The sequence below is a fragment of the Rhodamnia argentea genome, chromosome 3 (assembly GCF_020921035.1).
Source record: "Rhodamnia argentea isolate NSW1041297 chromosome 3, ASM2092103v1, whole genome shotgun sequence".
Classification (NCBI taxonomy): Eukaryota; Viridiplantae; Streptophyta; class Magnoliopsida; order Myrtales; family Myrtaceae; genus Rhodamnia; species Rhodamnia argentea.
This window is the reverse complement of record NC_063152.1, coordinates 34,726,337-34,745,290: the sequence shown is the minus strand read 5'-3', so window position 1 is coordinate 34,745,290 and position 18,954 is coordinate 34,726,337. Positions and strand designations below refer to the sequence as shown.

Below are 18,954 nucleotides of genomic sequence, written 5' to 3'. Positions count from 1 at the left end.
AAATATCTTGTGCAGTAGTTTTACTTTTCAATGACTATTCATAGTTAAGGCAGCCCTTTCTGTTTGGGCCACCCATGTTTCTTTCTCTTGCCACGTCCAGATCATCTCCCAAGTTTTTGTCCGAACCAAGGTCTGGCCACATAAACCAATCCCAAGAAGGACACATAAGCCTCCATCCATCAAGCTGACATTTTTCATTTTTGTATCCCATCACAAAAAACCACTGTACTTCAGTCTCCATCCAAAATTCACGTCACTCAAAACTTGTGTTCCAAATTGGTTCATTGAAACCAGAGACCATTCTATCCAAGAACCTACTTGGTATATACCCACAACCCAAGATCATATAGCTCTTCACCCTGTTGAAAGGCTTAGAATTGCTCTCCAGGCAGAGAGAGGGAAGGAGCAAGAATCAAGAGAAATGGCAGTTTGTACAGTCTACACTACCCAATCCCTCCACTCAACAAGCTCAATCTCCACACCCTCCAAGACCCACTTGGGGTTCAACCAGAAGAAGCAAATCTTGTTCTACAACAGTGGCAAGAGGGTCGCCAACAGGGGCATCACCACAGTCCCATGGGTGATCAGGTGCTCTGGGGACACGGTGGTGATTGGCCTAGCAGCTGACTCGGGCTGCGGCAAGAGCACCTTCATGAGGAGGCTGACCAGCGTGTTCGGGGGCGCCGCCGAGCCGCCGAAGGGAGGCAACCCGGACTCGAACACCCTCATCAGCGACACGACCACCGTGATATGCCTCGACGACTACCATTCCCTGGACAGGACTGGGAGGAAAGAGAAGGGAGTGACCGCACTTGACCCAAGGGCCAACGACTTTGATCTCATGTACGAACAGGTTAAGGCATTGAAGGAAGGCAAGGCTGTGGATAAGCCTATCTATAACCACGTCACTGGCCTCTTGGACCCTCCTGAGCTCACCAAGCCTCCCAAGATCCTGGTCATTGAGGGACTTCACCCAATGTAAGTACTATCTTCAGATTGCAACACTATCTTCTTTTTTTCTCTATGATTAGAAGATGGTCTAATAGTCATCTATTGTTCTGCACTGTCAAGAAGGATTAATCAAGCTGATACGTTGTGTATTCTGATTTAGAGTATAAGTAGAATAATGTAGGTGGACAGGAAGAGTTTGATTTTTCAGATAACTAGTGATAACAGAAACTAAATTCAGTGCCTCGAGCAGGATTTCCTGTGGCTAAGGAACATGCAGTGTCCTTATCACCTTTTGTCTGATGGGCCTCGCACCGGCCCAATTCACTCCCATGCCCCTTCATTTATGGCAGACAGATTGAGCTGAGATGACGAACTCTCTATCAGTCCTGGAATAGACTCATTCTAATTGAACCATAAAAAATTTCAGCAAATCACAGCCTAACAAATTCGTGGGTTCGATATTTTTCTTGAACTTTAGAATTAGTTTGCATTTAGATCTTTGAAATGTGATCGTCTTAATTGATTAACAAATTCACAAAGTTGCCATAGAAAATATCCTCTACCAAGATTTGGAGAAGATACCGATGAAATATATATATGTATATTCAATGATAACGCACTTCTTAGTTTAACTAAAACAAGGTATGAGAATCAACAGATGACTCTGCGCCCACTCTTGGATGGATGGCCAAGACCAAGGGAAACTAACATGATTATGCATGTTCAGGTTCGACCAGCGTGTTAGGGACTTGCTGGACTTCAGCATATATTTGGACATCAGCAATGAGGTCAAATTTGCATGGAAAATTCAGGTACTTGATCCGTTTCAGGGAAAAGGCTGCTATTGTTGCCCCTGTTACATTCATGCCCTGTAATCCTAAAATAACTGATGAATTGCAGAGGGACATGGCCGAGAGAGGACACAGTCTCGAGAGCATCAAAGCCAGCATTGAAGCCCGAAAGCCAGATTTCGAAGCCTATATAGGTGAATCAAAATCACTCCCTGAACTACAGTTTTTTGTGCCTTGATTGGGATTTGATTCGTCTCATACAAATGTAGTAGATTTCTAGACTGACCATTGAACAAATGCCGATTGAAAGGATCCCGCGAGCTACTCCAGTTAGGGACACTCTAAAGGGTCATCACCTTTGGCCCTCCTTATAAAGGGGAACAATGTTTCAGCTGCATTACAGTGATACCCCTTTAAAGTGATATTAAACCTCAACTATCTATGTTCACACTGTACTTATGTTCCCCAAAGTAGCTATTTGATCCAAACCAAAATTCGCTTTTCTCACAGCGTGACACACGGTTGTATTTGTCTAACATTGAAAAGTACTTGTTTTGAAACTCCATTTACCATGCATATGGACAGTGTACTCATTACCATGAGCTCATTTGTTTTCTGCACAGACCCACAAAAGCAGTATGCAGACGCAGTGATTGAAGTGTTGCCGACACGGCTAATCCCTGGTGATAATGAAGGAAAGATTCTTAGAGTAAAGTTGATAATGAAAGAGGGTGTCAAGTATTTCAGCCCGGTTTACCTGTTCGATGAAGGCTCGACCATCTCTTGGATCCCATGTGGAAGAAAGCTCACTTGCTCTTACCCCGGTATCAAGTTCACTTATGGCCCCGAGACTTACTTCGGTCACGAGGTATATCTCAAGATCACCTGATTTTGTTCTCGCCTCACTGTTAATCCTCTGTTGATGACAATCTTCTTCAGCTGAAACAAGAAAAATTTCACATTTAGGTCCAGAAAAAGCTGTTGAAACCCAAATGTACATGAACTAACGAATACTGCTATTGATTTAGATTGCGCACCCCACTTCACATTTTAATGCCGTGATCCTTGTAAATTTATTGAATGACAATGGTTTCACATAGTACTCAGGTAGATATAATGAGGATGGATAAATCTGTCAAAACTTAGGATTTTCACATGATATTTCGATTGAGGCTGACAAAATGTACTTTTTCCAATTTTTTTCACGACCCAAATGTTGGGAGGCATTAGCATTTCAAAATTATACGGCATCATCAACAATTTATTGCATTCATTGTCCAAAAGTTGCAGTGTCTGTTAAATATAAAACCGATTCCTACATGCTTCGAACTGTAGGTGTCTGTGTTGGAGATGGATGGGCAATTTGACAGACTAGATGAGCTCATCTATGTGGAAAGCCATCTGAGCAACCTCTCCTCGAAATTCTATGGTGAGGTCACCCAGCAGATGCTGAAGCACTCCGAATTCCCCGGAAGCAACAATGGCACAGGTCTCTTCCAGACCATCGTCGGGCTAAAAATCAGAGACCTCTATGAGCAAATCACAGCCAGCAAAGCAGCCGCACCATTAGAAGCCACTAAAGCTTAGGAACTTCCAAATACTTGTTCCCCCCTCTTCTTTTCTTTCTCCTTATTCAATCCTTCTGTTTTCACTGTTCATTCATGGTTCAATGTGAGTATTTAGGATTGTTGAGAAGGGAAGGATCTGCATGTATTTTGTCATCAGGATAATTTGTTGTATGGAGATCTGTAACATAGACAAACAGGGGCGGAGAGATCAGTTATTTGATGAAATTCAAAAAAGGGATTGGTACACTTCGCATTGCGCATTCTTCTTTCCATAAATTCTCAGCAGTCTTAAATCATATTTAGGTCCCGTTGTGATGAAGGCGCGTTCAGATGATTCTTTCCTAATTCCTTTGTTGACAAAGGTTGGTTCAAGAATCAGTTTGTTTGCAGGTTCTGCTACATATTTGCAGGGTTCTGCAATACTTCCCAGAACAACCTGCGCTGCAACAAAAACAAAGTCTTTGTATTGCTTAACCCTCACATAGCAAAGAGAGTTGAATTCAGTAGAATCCGACCGGCAGCTCAATACGGTGCCATTAGGGAATTTAACATATATCTGCCAAATTAGAAGCAAAACAGGGAGAAAGGAAATTGGTGTCGAAGTCAAAACAGAGTCTCAGACAACAGCTTCCAAGGGTTAAGCAACAAAATGTTTATGGTGGGGCTAAGCAAACAAGCAACTCTGCCACTTTTTCCAGTAAAAAAGAATTGTTGAAGACGAGGATCAAAGAGAGAGAGGAGTGAAGGAGGAGGGAGATATGGAGTGATACTTGGTTTTGTACTACATAGTTTTCCGTCCACATTCCCAATGCAGGAAGACCATTTTCAAAGTACTTTCAAGTATTGAAGCATTTTGAGGTACTCTTAACAGTTAAAGCTGCTAACTTTGCCAATAGAGAACCACAATTGATTTTGGGCATGAGCAAACTAGAGACCTCAAGTTCTCTCCTGTAAATGTGGGCATGAGCAAGATAGAACTTTTTAAGTCTGCAACGAGAATTAATAAGCAATGTGCAAAGGATATTTAATCAGTACTACAAAGCCAAAATTGAAGGCATATTTGAGTTGGAGAAGCATTAGCATATATAATAGAAAAGGCTACATTAGATAGAAACTATATACACCACCAAGTCACTTTGACCGAGTCATCACAAGGATACAACAAAACACCACAATTGAACAGAAGAATGACACACTTGATGCTCGAAATGCTATCTACACCAGTGACATTACTTGAAAAAGATCGCTTTAACCCCTCTACTTGATGGTGACAAACTTATTAGTACCGTGTCTTGCCCAGTGATCCTTCAAATCAACTGGATGAGTCAGATCGTAACCTTCTGAAGCTAATCTTACTAAGAGCTTCACATATGCTCCATTGCTCATCTTCCGCCCAGCCAAGCGAACACCAGGCCTCGATGAACTCATTGGGAGCGGGTATTCAGATACGCTGATGGTGCAACACGAAGATTGCCACCCACCAGCCCCCCATTTGTAGCAGACTCGAGCGATTCCAGTGCAAGAGCAATAAGGGGAAGGCACCCCAGAGAAATCGAAGTTGGTTAAATCAATGTTCATGTTCAGATCCTTCTTTTCCCGTTTTGCTTCTGGGAAGCTCTGTCCCTTTCCTTTTCCAGAACTTTGTTTCTTCCTGGGTTGCTTTTGCTTCAATACCTTGGATGTAATCTGATCAGATTCTTTTGCAGAGGGCTTACGTTTCTTAGGTTTTGCAGATTTTGTTCCAGGGTTGTTGCTCTTTGCGGGCTCAGTTGATGAAGCAACTGTACGAATCGGAGGTGCAGGGAGACCATCTTCTGGGTTCAATTGGGCTTGTGAGGAAGGACCTGAGCTGACTTTTGGAGAAGGGAAAAATCCACTCCCATAGAACCAGGCAATATGCGAAAGGGACGGTCCACTGTTAGCATCAGGCATGATATGGCCTCTATTTGAGTATGTCCCCATCTTTGAAAGCTATTGAAAATTCTCCAAGCAATCAGCATAAATGTCTACATCCAGAGGCCGCTCCGAGCAGTTCTCATTCTTGGCGTCAGCAAAGAAGTACAGCATGAATACTTCAAGTATACCAAGGTCCAAACCAGTTTATTTGTTAGGAAAATGTTGAATAAAATCAATCATAATGCCTATTGCGTTGGCTTTGAGTACCAACATGTGCTGCGAAGGTAACTTTGCACATTACAGTAGAAGATCAAGATTACTCAGTTTCAAGACTATAGTGACAAATTAATTTAAAGAAGAGAGGATTTTCACTCGAACTTTTGTATCATAGTTATGCAGATGCCAACATCTATTAAAAGTTCATCGCTGTCCAAGTCAAATCCACATTGATAAGTTAAAGGCATTTATCCCGTACAACCAGTATATTTGCAAACTTTCCAATTACTGCTAAAATCATTCAACAATACAAGCAATATGCAATGTCTAGAAGAGAGACAACGAATATCTACCAGCAGAACATATAGCATCTTAAGGACCAGAAAAAACTATAATCTAGATAGGAAAAAACCAATCTCATGCAGCACCTTTTCCATTCCACAAAATAGGAACTTGGAATACTTCACAAGGGACGAGAGTTGCCTCTCTACTCGGAGAAGCAACACCGACAAAGTTTGCACCTCGCAAAATCTCAAATCAACCAAAGGAAAAAGCAAGCTGCACTTCCACCCAAAACCCAAACTAATTCATAACTCTAATCACAAATCTAGTAAACCCACGAACAAAATCAGGAGCTGAACAATCATCAGCCACCGAAATGCCTACATAAGCCAGCAGATTGCAGCACAGTCCAACATTTTAACCACATATAGTCGAAGCAGCTAAAAACCCTCAAAACACACCAAAAGGGCCAGCAAGAAACAGACTCAGGCTCATCACATCGACCTGTGACCATGCACACCCACCTCACCCAACAAAACAACGAAACGACCCACAATAAGGCCGAAGAGAAACAATCTATCCCACCTCACTACTACCAGTAAGCAGATTAAGTAAAGCTTCAACAACCACGAAACGGCATCAAATTCGTCAAAACAAACGAGGAAACGACGGACCGATCGGCTTCGCCACGCTATTCCTAAGAAAAGGAACGATTTTTAGCTTCGATTTACCTGCAAAGGGGGTGCGATTCGGAAGAACTTCACTCGCTCGCAGCTGAGAAGCAAAAGAAGACTGTTCCTGTTCAGACGATTTTCTTTCCTTTTTCGCCTTTTGTTTCTGACCATTTTTCAGCGCACCGAGAGCTCAGTCGAAACTTTGCCCCACGCGCCAGTTGGAGGGTTTGCAGGGCACGTTCCTGCGCGAGTGAGATCCCGTGTCTATTGCGGATCCAGACCGTTGACCCTGATGGTACGAACGGATGAGATTCATTATTTTCGGGACACCAAAACAAGATTTAGAATAATTTTATTTGTTTCGCGAAAAATACATAATTATAAAAAAGTTATATTATTTATAAATAATAATAATTAATTATTTCAAGCGATATAAGCAATCATATTTAAATAAATATTTTTTAAATTATTTATTTTTCGTGTTTTCAATGAAAGTAAATTTTACTTTAATTTGTTTGGTATTCATGAAATATGATTTAATTTCGAGTTTTTTTCCAATTTAATTTTTTTAAAAAAATAATTACAAAAATATTTTTTAAAAATAAATATTTACAGATTTGGGCCTCGCTCGGTAGTTGGGTTGCCGAGTGAGGCCCGCTCGATAGCCCAACTACCGAGCGACTAGGTCTCTTGGGCCCAAAGATAGTCGCTTGCGGCCAATTTGCTAGAGCAAGGCTGGGTTTATCTTTTTTTTTTATATAAATTTTATTTTTTTAAGTGTTTTAATTATTTATATTTATAATATTTAGTTTATTTCGTATTTTTTTAACATGTTTATATTTATTTTATTTATATTTTTTTTTTCGAAGCTAATTTTTATAACATAATTAGTAATAATTAATACAAAAAATTATTAAGATCTATAATTCATAAATAATGTTGTAATTATGTAATTAATTGAAAATATTCATAAAATAAAATTGGTAAGATATATGAAATTAATTGAAAATATTTATAATATAAAATTAGTAGAATATTCATATAAATAATGTTGTAATTATGCAATTTGGTCGGCTAAAAAGATTGAAAGAGGAGGAAAGAGGGAAAGGAGGGTTCATTTGATATCAAGAAGTAACACCGAAGGGAGAAAAATGCAAAATTGACAAGGAAAACGGCATTTTTGGGAAAAAGCCGGGCTTTTCTTTTTGTGAGCGATGAGATAAAAAAAAAAAATCATCTCAAACGGACGCCTAAGCGATGAGATATGCTCTTCCAAAGTTTTGTCATTTCTTTACTTGTTTCCACTTTTTTGCTATGGTTTTTTATCTTTCCATGCGGTTTTTAACTCTTTCGTTGCGGTTTCCCATCTATCTATTATTGTGGTTTCCGACATATTCCTGCAGCATATTCTTGCGGCTATATTACGTTATATCACAAAAAGAAAAGCCCGGCTTTTTCCCCAAAAAACACCGTTTTCCTTGACAATTTTGCATTTTTCTCCATTCGGTGCTATTTCTCGATATCAAATGAACCCTCATTTCCCTCTTTCCTCCTCTTTCAATCTTTTTAGTCGACCGAATTGCATAATTACAACATTATTTATATGAATATTTTACCAATTTTATATTATAAATATTTTCAACTAATTTTATATATCTTACAAATTTTATTTTATGAATATTTTCAATTAATTACATAATTACAACATTATTTATGACTTATAGATCTTAATCATTTTTTGTATTAATTATTACTAATTATGTTATAAAGATAAACTTCGCAAAAAAAATTATAAATAAAATAAATATAAACATGTTTAAAAAATACGAAATAAACTAAATATTATAAATATAAATAATTAAAACACTTAAAAAATGAAATTTATAAATTTAAAAAAAAAAAAAAAAAAAAAAAAAAAGATAACCCCAACCTTGCTCGGTAGCCCAGCTACCGAGCAGCCATGCTGGGCCCAACAGCTTAGCTACTCGGCAGCTCAACCGCCAAGCGAAGCCCAGATCTGTAAATATTTATTTTTAAAAAATATTTTTGTAAATATTTTTTAAAAAAAAATTAAATTGGAAAAAAACCCTTTAATTTCTTGGCAACACCGAAATGTGATTTGTGAAGTGATGCCCTCATGGGAAGTATATTCGGGCATTGTCGGGCTATTATGACAAGCTCGCTAACCTCAAGACAGGATTATGCGAGCAGCGGGTTAGACTCCGATCGGCTATTTCATCCCGAGCGTGACCGTTATGACAACATCCGGAGTAATCAATGCCGATCGCCCAAAATCGTTTTTTTTTTATTTTACCAATAATTATTTCCATGTTGTAGCTAAACTACATTAGAGACGCTGAAAGTACCATCAATACCAGTTGATGTCGATTCTCTGTTTTTCTTCATTTACATGAACAGAAAAACGCTAGACACTAAGACAGAGTCCTGGTGGCAATGCAAGTCCTCCAACTACTGGACTGACCCAGTTTACCAAAGCAATGGGGACAATCATAGAAGGGGACTCTTCTGAACTCTGTACACCTTTGAGCGTAGCAACCTAACGGATCTGGTGAGAAGGCCGGAAGAACGCGGAGTCGGAGCGGCGAGATGCTGCTTGTAGTCTCAGCCGACTATCGCAATCAAGCTTTGCCTGACGGCAGGAACCGAGCAAATCAAGGAGCCGAAGATGCCGGTCAGAGCGTAGGCAATGGCACAGAAAGGGAGAGCCTCAGGTTCTTTTGCCGACAATGCTGCTGTTCCCAATCCGTGGGCACTACAGGATAGCGTGAGATACAAGTTTCAGAAATGATTATGTATTTGCGTCTCTTACTCAATCAGTCCTTAGAATTTCATTGGGTGGAGAACAGTGTGTGACATGGCCACATTCCAGAAAGATGGCAAAGTGTTCAGTAAACGTACCTCGATGCAGTAGCTATTCCTCGGGCAATAGGATCGCGAAAATTAAGTCTATCCAGCATCACTTGCACAAAGTTTGCTCCAACTAAACCCGTTGCCACCACCACAGCAGCTGTGACAGATGAATTGGCGCCTGCACCAGTCTCGAGAGAAACGGAATTTGAGCATGAATTTCCACTCGCCATTTACAGAAAAAATACCTCACTCAGGGAAAGAAAATGCTTATTGAGTAAGAAATGTTAAAGAAATCTCTCGCTCTCACATGGGCTTCAATTGTGCTTTAGAAAAGATGATTACAGACGTAATCTCCTATTGAATGTCAATTGCAGTTCAATCGAAAATCTAGAATACCTTCAAATAGAGACACGATGCTCAGGGCCAATGCCACAGTAATACATCGAGGCAGAATCGACACCGTCAAAGTTGGTTCTAGTCCAACAAGTCGTCCTGCTAAAGCAGTTGAGTACAAAGAGAAAATTGTTGAGACGATCACCGACGTGAAAATTTCAGCTGCATGTCTCTTAACAAGCTGCAACAGCAGAGAATGATGATTGTAATTGCAGCCAAAATGAGAATAAAAAGGGATTCTCAAGTTACCAACCAGTGGACTGCAATTGGACTGAAGAAGAAATATGAATTAGCAGCTAAGTTTAATATAACTGAACCATCTTTCTTGACTAGTTTCTCACCAAACCACAAGGTGCACACATGCTGGTACGAGAAAGAATGATTCCATTCCAACCGATAAAATGTTCTTTCAACTTCAATTTTTCATGTTTCCTAGACATCCAAGCTCTTAAGAAAGCTTATAATAGCATGAATTAAATGTATCAGCAAGTTTTCCTCCTAAACTAGCTAATAACTGTTTAACCTGCACTACTTGCTTAGAAGGGTTAACTGTGCTCCAAACTAGCCACTCAACATAACAGCAGTATCTAGAACTGGGGGTTAATTTACAATCTGAGTAACTGGATAAGAAGATATAAGCTACCTTTCTCTGCTTGAACATGGAGAACGCAAAGGAGAGAATTACAGATCCCAAGAATCCCATTAGAATGTCACCAGCTCCAGGATTGGCAGATGCCTTTGTAAGGTAGTATCCTGTGAGTACGTTAGGTATCAGATTGAAAGTTTTGCAGATTTCTGGACATCATGAACCATCTGAGATCAAACTAATGGACTCAGTCACCATTGCAACGCCATTATACTTCAAATTATGTCATCCATAAAGAAAAACAATGTCCATCTACTCTAAGGAGGATGCAAATCAAAAAGTCATAAAGCAACAGAATGGAGTGGCATAGGGATGATTGATGGAAATACTGCTTCATAACTACTTTACCGCCGCTAGGGGACATTAATTTTTCCTCCTTAAAGAAGGCCACATAGCTATGCATATTTGCCTATTTTTCTAGGCCAGAATTGCATCAAGTGAACTGGAGAGATTTTAAAGAGGTGTACATGAGATACAAATAGTTAGTTGGATCTTAATGACGCAGAAGTATGCAAACCACCTTCCGATCAGTTTAAGCAAATCATCCAAATCAAGTAACAGTTATGACCTCACAACAGTTTACCTAGGACAGGATTCAGTCCAGACTTCGAAAGGTACCCAAATGCAAGTGCTGCCAGGTCTGCCGACAATGCACAGCAAATAATTGGATGGAAAATTTTCTTCACACCAGATGGCAACCTAAGAAAGAAAGCTTATGAAGATGGCCTTTTGAACACTTATACATCAATAAAATATAGATCCTGCAGGACTTCTACGATGCAAATTTGCTCATAGGAAGCAGAAATTACCCAGAACCAACCATGAAGCCTATCACGGTGGATGCCAGGAGGAAAGGAAGGCATGTTTTGGCATTGGTTCCTAGAGCAGTTGGGTACAAAAATGCTGCAATGAATGATATAACAAAAATACCACTCCAAGTCCACAATTCAAGTGACGAAAATGGTGAAGGTTTCGCCATTGGCTCAGCATCCGTCATCTCTGTCTTAACAAGTTTTCTTACTGCAATCGCAGTATAACCAGCTACAGAAAGTGAAGCCAACCATCCTCCAACTGCAACAGAAAAAATGAAAACAGTTGCAGAGTTAAAAATATGTATCTAACAGATGCACCTATTAAGCCCAACTGGCAACAGCAAGACACCACTCAACTTATCCAGACAAGCTAAAATAGATGGCTTGCATTTTCTTTTCTTTCCACCTATTTTACATTTTATCGTCACGTGAACTCTCATATCAAACTGCAATGTGAGCTTCTTATAATCTCAAAGTCTGAAAGTCTACGCATGAAGATTGTGATTTCATCCTGTGCTTCCTTCTAGGCTATTGTCTTCACAAAGACAACATCAATGAGGAGCTTCATTCACAGCACTGGGAATATTGCATTCTGAAGTAATACTCTGCCATCATGGTGCACCAACTCATTGACATGCACGATAGAACCCAGAAAGACAAAGTGAAGATAGGCCATAGGAGAAGCGCCAGACTCTGGTTAAAAGGTCATTAGATTTCACGAGATAGTCACAACACAAGCAACCACAGTGAGGGAAAAACACATAACTACACAGTGATCAAAGTGAGCGGTACCCAAAATAAAGCAAATTTTGAGCCCTGAAGCCGCAGGAATGTCCTTAACAGCAAGAGGCAAAACCACCAGAGATGGAACATAAAACAGTGGAAGCCACCTCTGTATGAACAAGAGCGCCGGCTCAAAGAAGCTCATCAAACCGGTGGCTGCGGCGGGCACTGTTAAATCAAGAATCATCAGAACAGAGAATATGCAGAACATTCCGAACAGAGCACTCGGGAACTTGATCGCCGCCGCGACAAACGCTTTCTTCAAGAACTTATCCATTGCAAGGATTATCCCCAGCGAGACGACCAAATGCAACACCCCAAAGGCCTAAAATGCACATCAAAGACATCCTTTGATCAAATTTTTTGAAACATGGCTAAAACGTGCCAGCTGAGAACCCATACAACATGCCAAGTGACTCAAAAAAAGAAAAAGAGAACCTTTTGAGAGATTGCGGAAGTGCCACCACTGTCTGCACTCGCTGACTTCACCAGAAGTGTTCGATCAGAGCAGGTTTTCTCAACACCCATTTGCAAGAACCTGGCAGAGAACCCAGAATCGTTTCTGATTCCGGAACATGATTTCTCCAAACTGGGACTCTTATCGGCGGATTGGCCATCGCTACAAACGAGTCGTGACGATGCGAACGATTGGATTCTTCCGGCGCAAGAAGGCGAAATGAGCGAACTTGAAGAAAAGGGCTTCTCCCAGTGTCTGCGGTGGTGATTGAAAAGACGGGAGGGTGAGTGGTGGAGTGTGGCTGAGATAATCGCCATGGCAAGAAACCGAGGAAGTGGCGGGGAATTCTTGGAGAGGGAGAGGGAGAGAGAGGAACCATCTTTTTGGCTGTTATCTGGTGCGGGCCTTTCTTGGAGAGTTGAGTTTGTATGGACTACAGAGAATGAAGGTAAAATATTGGAGATGAGATTTGGACCATATGGGATTTCGACCCAAAAAAAAAAAAATATCTGGGGTGGTTGGCTCGGGACGGATGAGTTCTTACCTTGAAATCTAAAATCAAATCGGGCATGATCGATTTTCAGTTTGTGAAATCGAGAATCGATCCATCCAATTTCAGGATCGATCTCGAAACCAATGATATTTTTCTTTTTATTATTCACCATAAGTAAGAATTTTCCAACATTAAAAGAAAGGATTAATATCATGAAAAATCACAAACTAGTACACTTATAACAATTTATATCAAACTATTTTTTTGACCACCAAAAATTCTAAACATGTATAACTTTAACAAATTTACCCCAAACTAATATACCTATAACAAATTGACCAACCGTCAATTTTTGTTAAATTTTATTGTCAAATTGCTAATTTAAATGACATGTGACAATTGTCGGACGTGTACGTTTGAGATTTTTACCCACTATTTTATCATTTTGAGATTTTTTCATGGTATTAATCCAATTTAACGGAAATTAATGAAGGGTAAAGTTGTCGCATATGTACCAATTTGAGATTTTTGATAGTAAAAAAATTAGTTTAGGGTAAATTTATCACAAATGTACTAGTTTGGGATTTTTGGCTATCGAAAAAAAAATTTGGGGCAAATTTGTCATAAGTGTATAAATTTGGGATAAATTTGTCACAAATGTACCAGTTTGAAATTTTTCGTGGTATTAACCCTAAAAAAAAGAATAATTTGCTAATTAGGATTTGCTCTAGAGTAAGAAATAAATAAAAAGGAAAACTATGAAATTTGAATCAATCCGCGGATTTGGCCCCTCGAGAATCACATAGAATGTGCCGGTTCGGTCGGATTCGATTCTGAATTAGACCGAGGATCGATGCACAGCCCTAATAGCAGCTTTTTGGAGGTTGCATTCACAATGAATAGCCTGTCAAAGCTTCCATTTGCTTTGCCTATTGGCCTAGTGGGCCATTAGAGTGAAAAATTCCTCCACGCAACAGGACGCTCGGTGCATCACAGAGTGGCCAAATGGACCGCCAACCGCCGTGACCGGGCCCACGGCCCCAACCGGAAGAACGGCCCGAAGCCGGTTCCGGGCCGTTCCAGGTTTAAAAAAAAAAAAAAAAAAAAAGAAGCAAGTTGGGTAAAAAGAGCACTGGGCTTGAAACCGGCGGTTCCGAACGAACCCCGAACCGGGTTCCAAACCCGGAACCGGAACCGAACCGGCTCTTTGAGGGCGGTTCCGGTTCCACCTTTCGAAACCGCCGGTTCCGTCGAACCGGCCATCACTACATCACACCACAGCCCTAATTGTGTCAGAAGATCGGATTCGTCTTGCAAAGTTATAGCCGGTTTCGAGGTTGCAAGATGATGTAAAGTCTAGTATGGAAAAATCTTATGAAGGTTCTAAAGGGACTTGCATTTCACTAGGAAAGAATTGGAAACCTGAAGCTGACCGATAACGTACTAGTCATTGATGGTTTGATATAGCTCATTAAATTATCGAAGTTGGTGGTTGTCTTGGTTAAGGCTCATTGTCATGGGCTTTAGTACCCACCTCGATCACGAATTCGGATCTCTTATTGCACCTCGATCTCAAATAGTCATAATTGGTCCTTGGATTGGTTTGATGTGTCAAGCGTAGCGATAACTTCAACTTTATTTCAACTTGTTTATGATGTTATTGCCACTATGGAAAACACTCTTGATTTAAGTCGTTCCCCTTTTTTCCACTTTTGGTTTCTACGGCTTCATGTTGATAATCCTAATAGGACTCCTAATCTCACCGACTTTTGTTGTGTAAAAGGAAGGAATGAGAACTAAGAGTATTCAAAAAGTTTGAACAAGAAAACTTTTTTGATATCTTTTTTACTTGGGAGTGAACTCTCTTAGATGACAAGAATCCTAGTGTTCACTGCCTTCGACTTTGCAGGATTGTCTCCTCCTTCTCTATTTATTTGACTGTCGGTTGCATGGTGGATGCTCGATGCATATGGAGGGCCATGTCTGCTAATGTACTCTGCCTTCGACTTTCGAGGATTGCTTTCTCCTTCTCCATTTTTTTCGTTGTTTGATATCGCATGCTGGATCTCGGGGGCATATGGAGGCCCCTCCTTCTCCATTTATTTCGCTATATGTTGCATGGTGGATGTCCGGAGCATATGGAGGGCCTTGTCTTCCAGTGCTCTCTCTGCCTTCGACTTTCGAGGATTGCCTCCTTCTTCTCTAGTTATTTCGTTGTCCGCTATCGCATGTTGGATCTCCGGTGCATATGGAGGCCTATGTATCCATAATGTTTTCTGCCTTCGACTTTGCAGCATTGCCTCCTCCTTGTCCATTTATTTCGCTATCCCCTGTCGCATGTTGGATGCCCGGTGCATATGGAGGGCCCTGTCTCCTAGTGTGCTCTGCCTTCGACTTTCGAGGATTGCCTCCTCCTTTTCTATTTATTTCATTGTCCATTATTGCATGCTGGATCTCCGGTGCATATAGAGGCCCATGTCTCCTAATGTTTTCTGCCTTCAACTTTGCAGGATTGCCTCTTTCTTCTCCATTTATTTCGTTGTCCCATGTCGCATGGTGGATGCCCGATGCATATGGAGGGCCCTGTCTCTTCTCCGCCTTCGATTTTCGAGAATCGCCTCCTCCTTCTCCATTTATTTTGTTGTCCGCTACCGCATGCTGGATCTCCAGTGCATATGGGGTCCTTGTCTCCTATGTTCTCTACTTTCTACTTTGCAGGATTATCTCCTCCTCCTCCATTTATTTCGTTATCCCCTCTCGCATGCTGGATGCCCGCTGCATATGGAGGGCCCTATCTCCTAATATTCTCTGCCTTCGACTTTCAATAATTGCCTTCTCACTAATGTAACGAGAACTAAGCTTCTAAGCTATTTAAACACCTTACACGTGAAAGAGGTGTTGAAATATTATCCCACGAAATGAGGAAGTCTTATTGAATGCTAGGCAAGTGACCACGCTTCAATTGTTGGTGATCACCGTCCGGTTAATACCGACTCTGAACATCATCAGATCCTTTTTTGTTATCTGGAATTATGACGTTCTCCTCATATATATCAACGGTGGTCACATGTATCAATACCCTTTTGTGTCGTCGGAATTGTTGGGAGCATTCAGGACTGCATCTTTAATGGTAGTGTAGTTCCCCATCCCTGGCTTTTACCACGATCGTGGTGCCAAACATCAATGAAAGGAAAACCAGCCACAATACTTCAATAATGGTAGTGTAGTTTCCTCTCATTATTGACATGAGTATTTAGTCAAAGTAAAAATGTTACCGAGACAATATTACAAGCTTGTAAGCTATTTACAACTTACGAAACTAACTTGCACATGAGAATGGTGTTGCAGTATTGTCCCACAAAACGAGGAGGTCTTACTGAATGTTGCACCGGTGACTATGGTCCACCCATTGACCTCGCTTGAATTGCCAGTTATCACCGGCCGATTGATATCATCTCCGGTCATCATCAAATATTTTTTATTGTATGAAATTGTAACATACTCCTTGCATATACCGACGACCACATGTATTAAGAAGTACCCCTTAATGTCGTTGGTATTGTTGGGAGTATTCAGTACTGCGTCGGTAATGGTAGTGTAGTTCCTTGTCCCATCACGACTTACCACAACCGTGGTGCCGACCAATAATGAGTGGCGAATTAGCCACAAGTCTTTAGTATAGTTTAGGACCACATCGGTAACGGTAGTGTAAATTCTCTCTCATTATTGACACGAGCATTTAGTCCAAGTAAAAATATTACATCGATAATATTACAAGCTTGTAAGCTATTTAAAATCTCACGAGACTTGCATGCGGCTAGCACGTGAGAAGGGTGTTGAAGTATTATCCCACTGAATGAGGAAATCATGTTGAATGTTGCGCAGGTGATCATGGTCCACCCAACGACCCCCTCCGAGTGTTGGTAATCATTGTTTGGCTAATGCTGTCTCCGGTCATCATCACATATATTTTTTTTATCTGAAGTCATTACGAACTCCTCATATATACCGATGATCATGTATATTAGGAAATCTCTCTTCTTATCATCGGTATTATTGGGAGCATTTACGACCACATCAGCAATGGTAATGTAGTTCCCTGTCCCCTCCCGGCTTATCACAAATGTGGTGCCGACCACTAATGAGAGGCAAACCAGCCACAAGACTTTAGTGTAGGTCAGGGTCACGTCGGTAATGGTGGTGTAGTTCCCTGTCATTATTGACTCGAGCATTTAGTCAAAGTAAAAATGTTACATCAATAATATTACAAGTTTGTGAGCTATTTAAGAACTCACGAGACTTGCACATGAGAGGGGATATTAAAGAGGTCGATAAATAGTCCGTTGTTTTCACTTGTCACTGGATGTGACGCTCTTCCCGATGACCAACGACGTCGCTCCGCCTTCCGCCTAGCTCTTCTTCCTCTTTTGTTTCATTCTCTGATTGCCCTACCTCAACAGGACCGGTGACTCCGTCTCCACATTGCCATCGTCAAATCTCGAAGCTCTGTATATCTTCCGTCTCAAGAGCTCGGAGGGTTCTGCGGGTAAGTCGGGCTTGTTTTTGGAGCAATAGATTTGGAGGGCGCGGGAGAACCTGAGCTTGAAGCCCTTGGCCAAGGAGGGCGGTTGTGAAGAGAAAAAACCAAAAAGGACAAGTTCGAGGCATTTCTGGGCTCCGAGGCCAGCTCTCTTTTCTAAAGGTAAACATCTTCTTCCCTTATGATTGTACTAGCTAAAACTGTGTCGTAGGTGGGATATTGAACAATGTGGCCTACCAAAATGTTTTTCTAATTTTCATCTTTATGTGCATATTAACTTCTTCTTCTTTTTATAAAGATTGTTTGGTATCTTTAGAAAACTAGAAAGACACGGGCATTTTTCTAGCTTTCGATGCCTTTTCATCGTCGGTGAAAATTAAACTTTTTTCACAGAAATGCGGCTGATAATCGTCTTCTACCATTTTGAAAATTCCAACTTAAAGTTATGTGGTGTCCAATCACTCCTTTTCTAGAGGCTAAATAAGTGAATCACACAAGAATGAACTGATTTCTCACAAACATCAAATGCGAGCAATGATTTTTCCTTCATAAGTTGCTAGAATTTACATTGCACTAAAACTCACGCAAATTAAATTAAGTTAAAAGGATATTAAGGAGCTTAATATCAAGATTTAAGTGGGGAAATCTTTTAATTGCATGATAATTAGAGCAAACTGATGGTCGAATCTCTTAAATACATTAAGGTGTCGATAGCCCTTTATTTTCGCAAATTTATTTCCATGGTTTTTAACTAAAAAATTAATTTATTCACCCAAATGCTTAATTGATGGGATAAATAAATTTTCTTAACATGAGTATTTAGTCAAAGTAAAAATACTAACACTAATAATATTGCAAGCTTGTGAGCTATTTAACAAGCCACACGAGACTTGCACATGACAAAAATCTAACTTGCACGTGACTTGCACGTGAGAGGAATGTTGAAGAATTGTCCCACAAAATGAAGAAGTCGTACTGAATGTTGTGCAGTTGATCGTGGTCCACTTATCAGCCACACTCCGATTGCGAGTAATCACCAACTGTTTGTGCCATCTCATTATGAGATATTTTTTGTTCCCAGGAATCAACACTTATTCCTTATAACTGCCGGCGGTGACATGTTCAGGAAGTATCCCTTCGTGCCGTGAACATTGTTAGGAGCCTTCAGGGTCGCGTCGTGAATGGTTGTGAAGTTCCCAGTCCCGTCCTGGATTACCACCGCCTTGGTGCCAACCAATACTGAATGGGCCCCACTCAAGGCCATGAAAAGAACAATGATGAGAGGCAAACCAAACCATTCTTGGGCTCGTGAATTTTAAAACTAAAAAAACATAGTCTTCCTTATTGTGCAAAACAAACCCCAAACATAGAAAAAGAAATCGAAATTTAATAACTAGAGGCGATAAAATTGATCTAGAATTCATATATCAATCCACATTTAAGTATGTAGGTCACACATTCAAGAACACGGCGGGTCCCCATAAGGGTTAAGTCGTCACGTTGCTGGTCAGCTCGAACCAATCCGTCATCTACCGATGTGGCATCAAGGCCTGCCAGGATACTCTCTTCCTATACAAGTAG

The 18,954-nt window shown here is 40.6% G+C and overlaps 3 protein-coding genes across 4 annotated transcripts; 1 reads left to right on the top strand and 2 right to left on the bottom strand.

Moving 5' to 3' along the window:
- LOC115757582 (phosphoribulokinase, chloroplastic) lies at window positions 1–3,556 on the top strand. The gene is made up of 5 exons (XM_030697874.2): window positions 1–978; window positions 1,679–1,763; window positions 1,852–1,936; window positions 2,366–2,610; window positions 3,078–3,556. The coding sequence occupies exons 1-5, from the start codon at window positions 422–424 to the stop codon at window positions 3,327–3,329; spliced, it is 1,224 nt and encodes a 407-aa protein (XP_030553734.2). The 5' UTR covers window positions 1–421; the 3' UTR covers window positions 3,330–3,556.
- Window positions 3,557–4,393: 837 nt separating this feature from the next.
- Window positions 4,394–6,585, bottom strand: LOC115757583 (protein BASIC PENTACYSTEINE7). Of its 2 annotated transcripts, none has more exons than XM_030697877.2 (2): window positions 6,436–6,585; window positions 4,394–5,382 (listed from the first exon to the last, which is right to left on the bottom strand). In XM_030697877.2, exon 2 carries the CDS (start codon window positions 5,270–5,272, stop codon window positions 4,568–4,570), a length of 705 nt encoding a protein of 234 aa, XP_030553737.1. In that variant the 5' UTR covers window positions 5,273–5,382; window positions 6,436–6,585; the 3' UTR covers window positions 4,394–4,567. The 2 variants fall into 2 exon arrangements, with proteins under 2 accessions (XP_030553737.1, XP_048132596.1); XM_048276639.1 differs by having other exon boundaries at window positions 4,394–5,349; window positions 6,434–6,564.
- Window positions 6,586–8,744: 2,159 nt separating this feature from the next.
- On the bottom strand, window positions 8,745–12,926 carry LOC115757595 (plastidal glycolate/glycerate translocator 1, chloroplastic). Its single transcript, XM_030697896.2, has 9 exons — window positions 12,887–12,926; window positions 12,322–12,833; window positions 11,893–12,208; window positions 11,098–11,359; window positions 10,872–10,987; window positions 10,286–10,395; window positions 9,646–9,823; window positions 9,298–9,427; window positions 8,745–9,151 (listed from the first exon to the last, which is right to left on the bottom strand). The coding sequence occupies exons 1-9, from the start codon at window positions 12,909–12,911 to the stop codon at window positions 9,001–9,003; spliced, it is 1,800 nt and encodes a 599-aa protein (XP_030553756.2). The 5' UTR covers window positions 12,912–12,926; the 3' UTR covers window positions 8,745–9,000.
- Window positions 12,927–18,954: the final 6,028 nt, after the last annotated feature.

Coding starts and splice junctions, on each gene's coding strand:
- LOC115757582 (XM_030697874.2), top strand. CDS start 422: ATGGCAGTTTGTACAGTCTACACTACCCAATCCCTCCACTCAACAAGC. Junction 1,764..1,851: donor AATTTGCATGGAAAATTCAG/GTACTTGATCCG, acceptor GATGAATTGCAG/AGGGACATGGCCGAGAGAGG. Junction 2,611..3,077: donor AGACTTACTTCGGTCACGAG/GTATATCTCAAG, acceptor TTCGAACTGTAG/GTGTCTGTGTTGGAGATGGA.
- LOC115757595 (XM_030697896.2), bottom strand. CDS start 12,911: ATGCCCGATTTGATTTTAGATTTCA. Junction 12,834..12,886: donor CGATTTGATTTTAGATTTCA/AGGTAAGAACTC, acceptor TTTTTTTTTTTT/GGGTCGAAATCCCATATGGT. Junction 11,360..11,892: donor CAAAATTTGCTTTATTTTGG/GTACCGCTCACT, acceptor TTTCTGTTGCAG/TTGGAGGATGGTTGGCTTCA.
- LOC115757583 (XM_030697877.2), bottom strand. CDS start 5,272: ATGGGGACATACTCAAATAGAGGCCATATCATGCCTGATGCTAACAGT.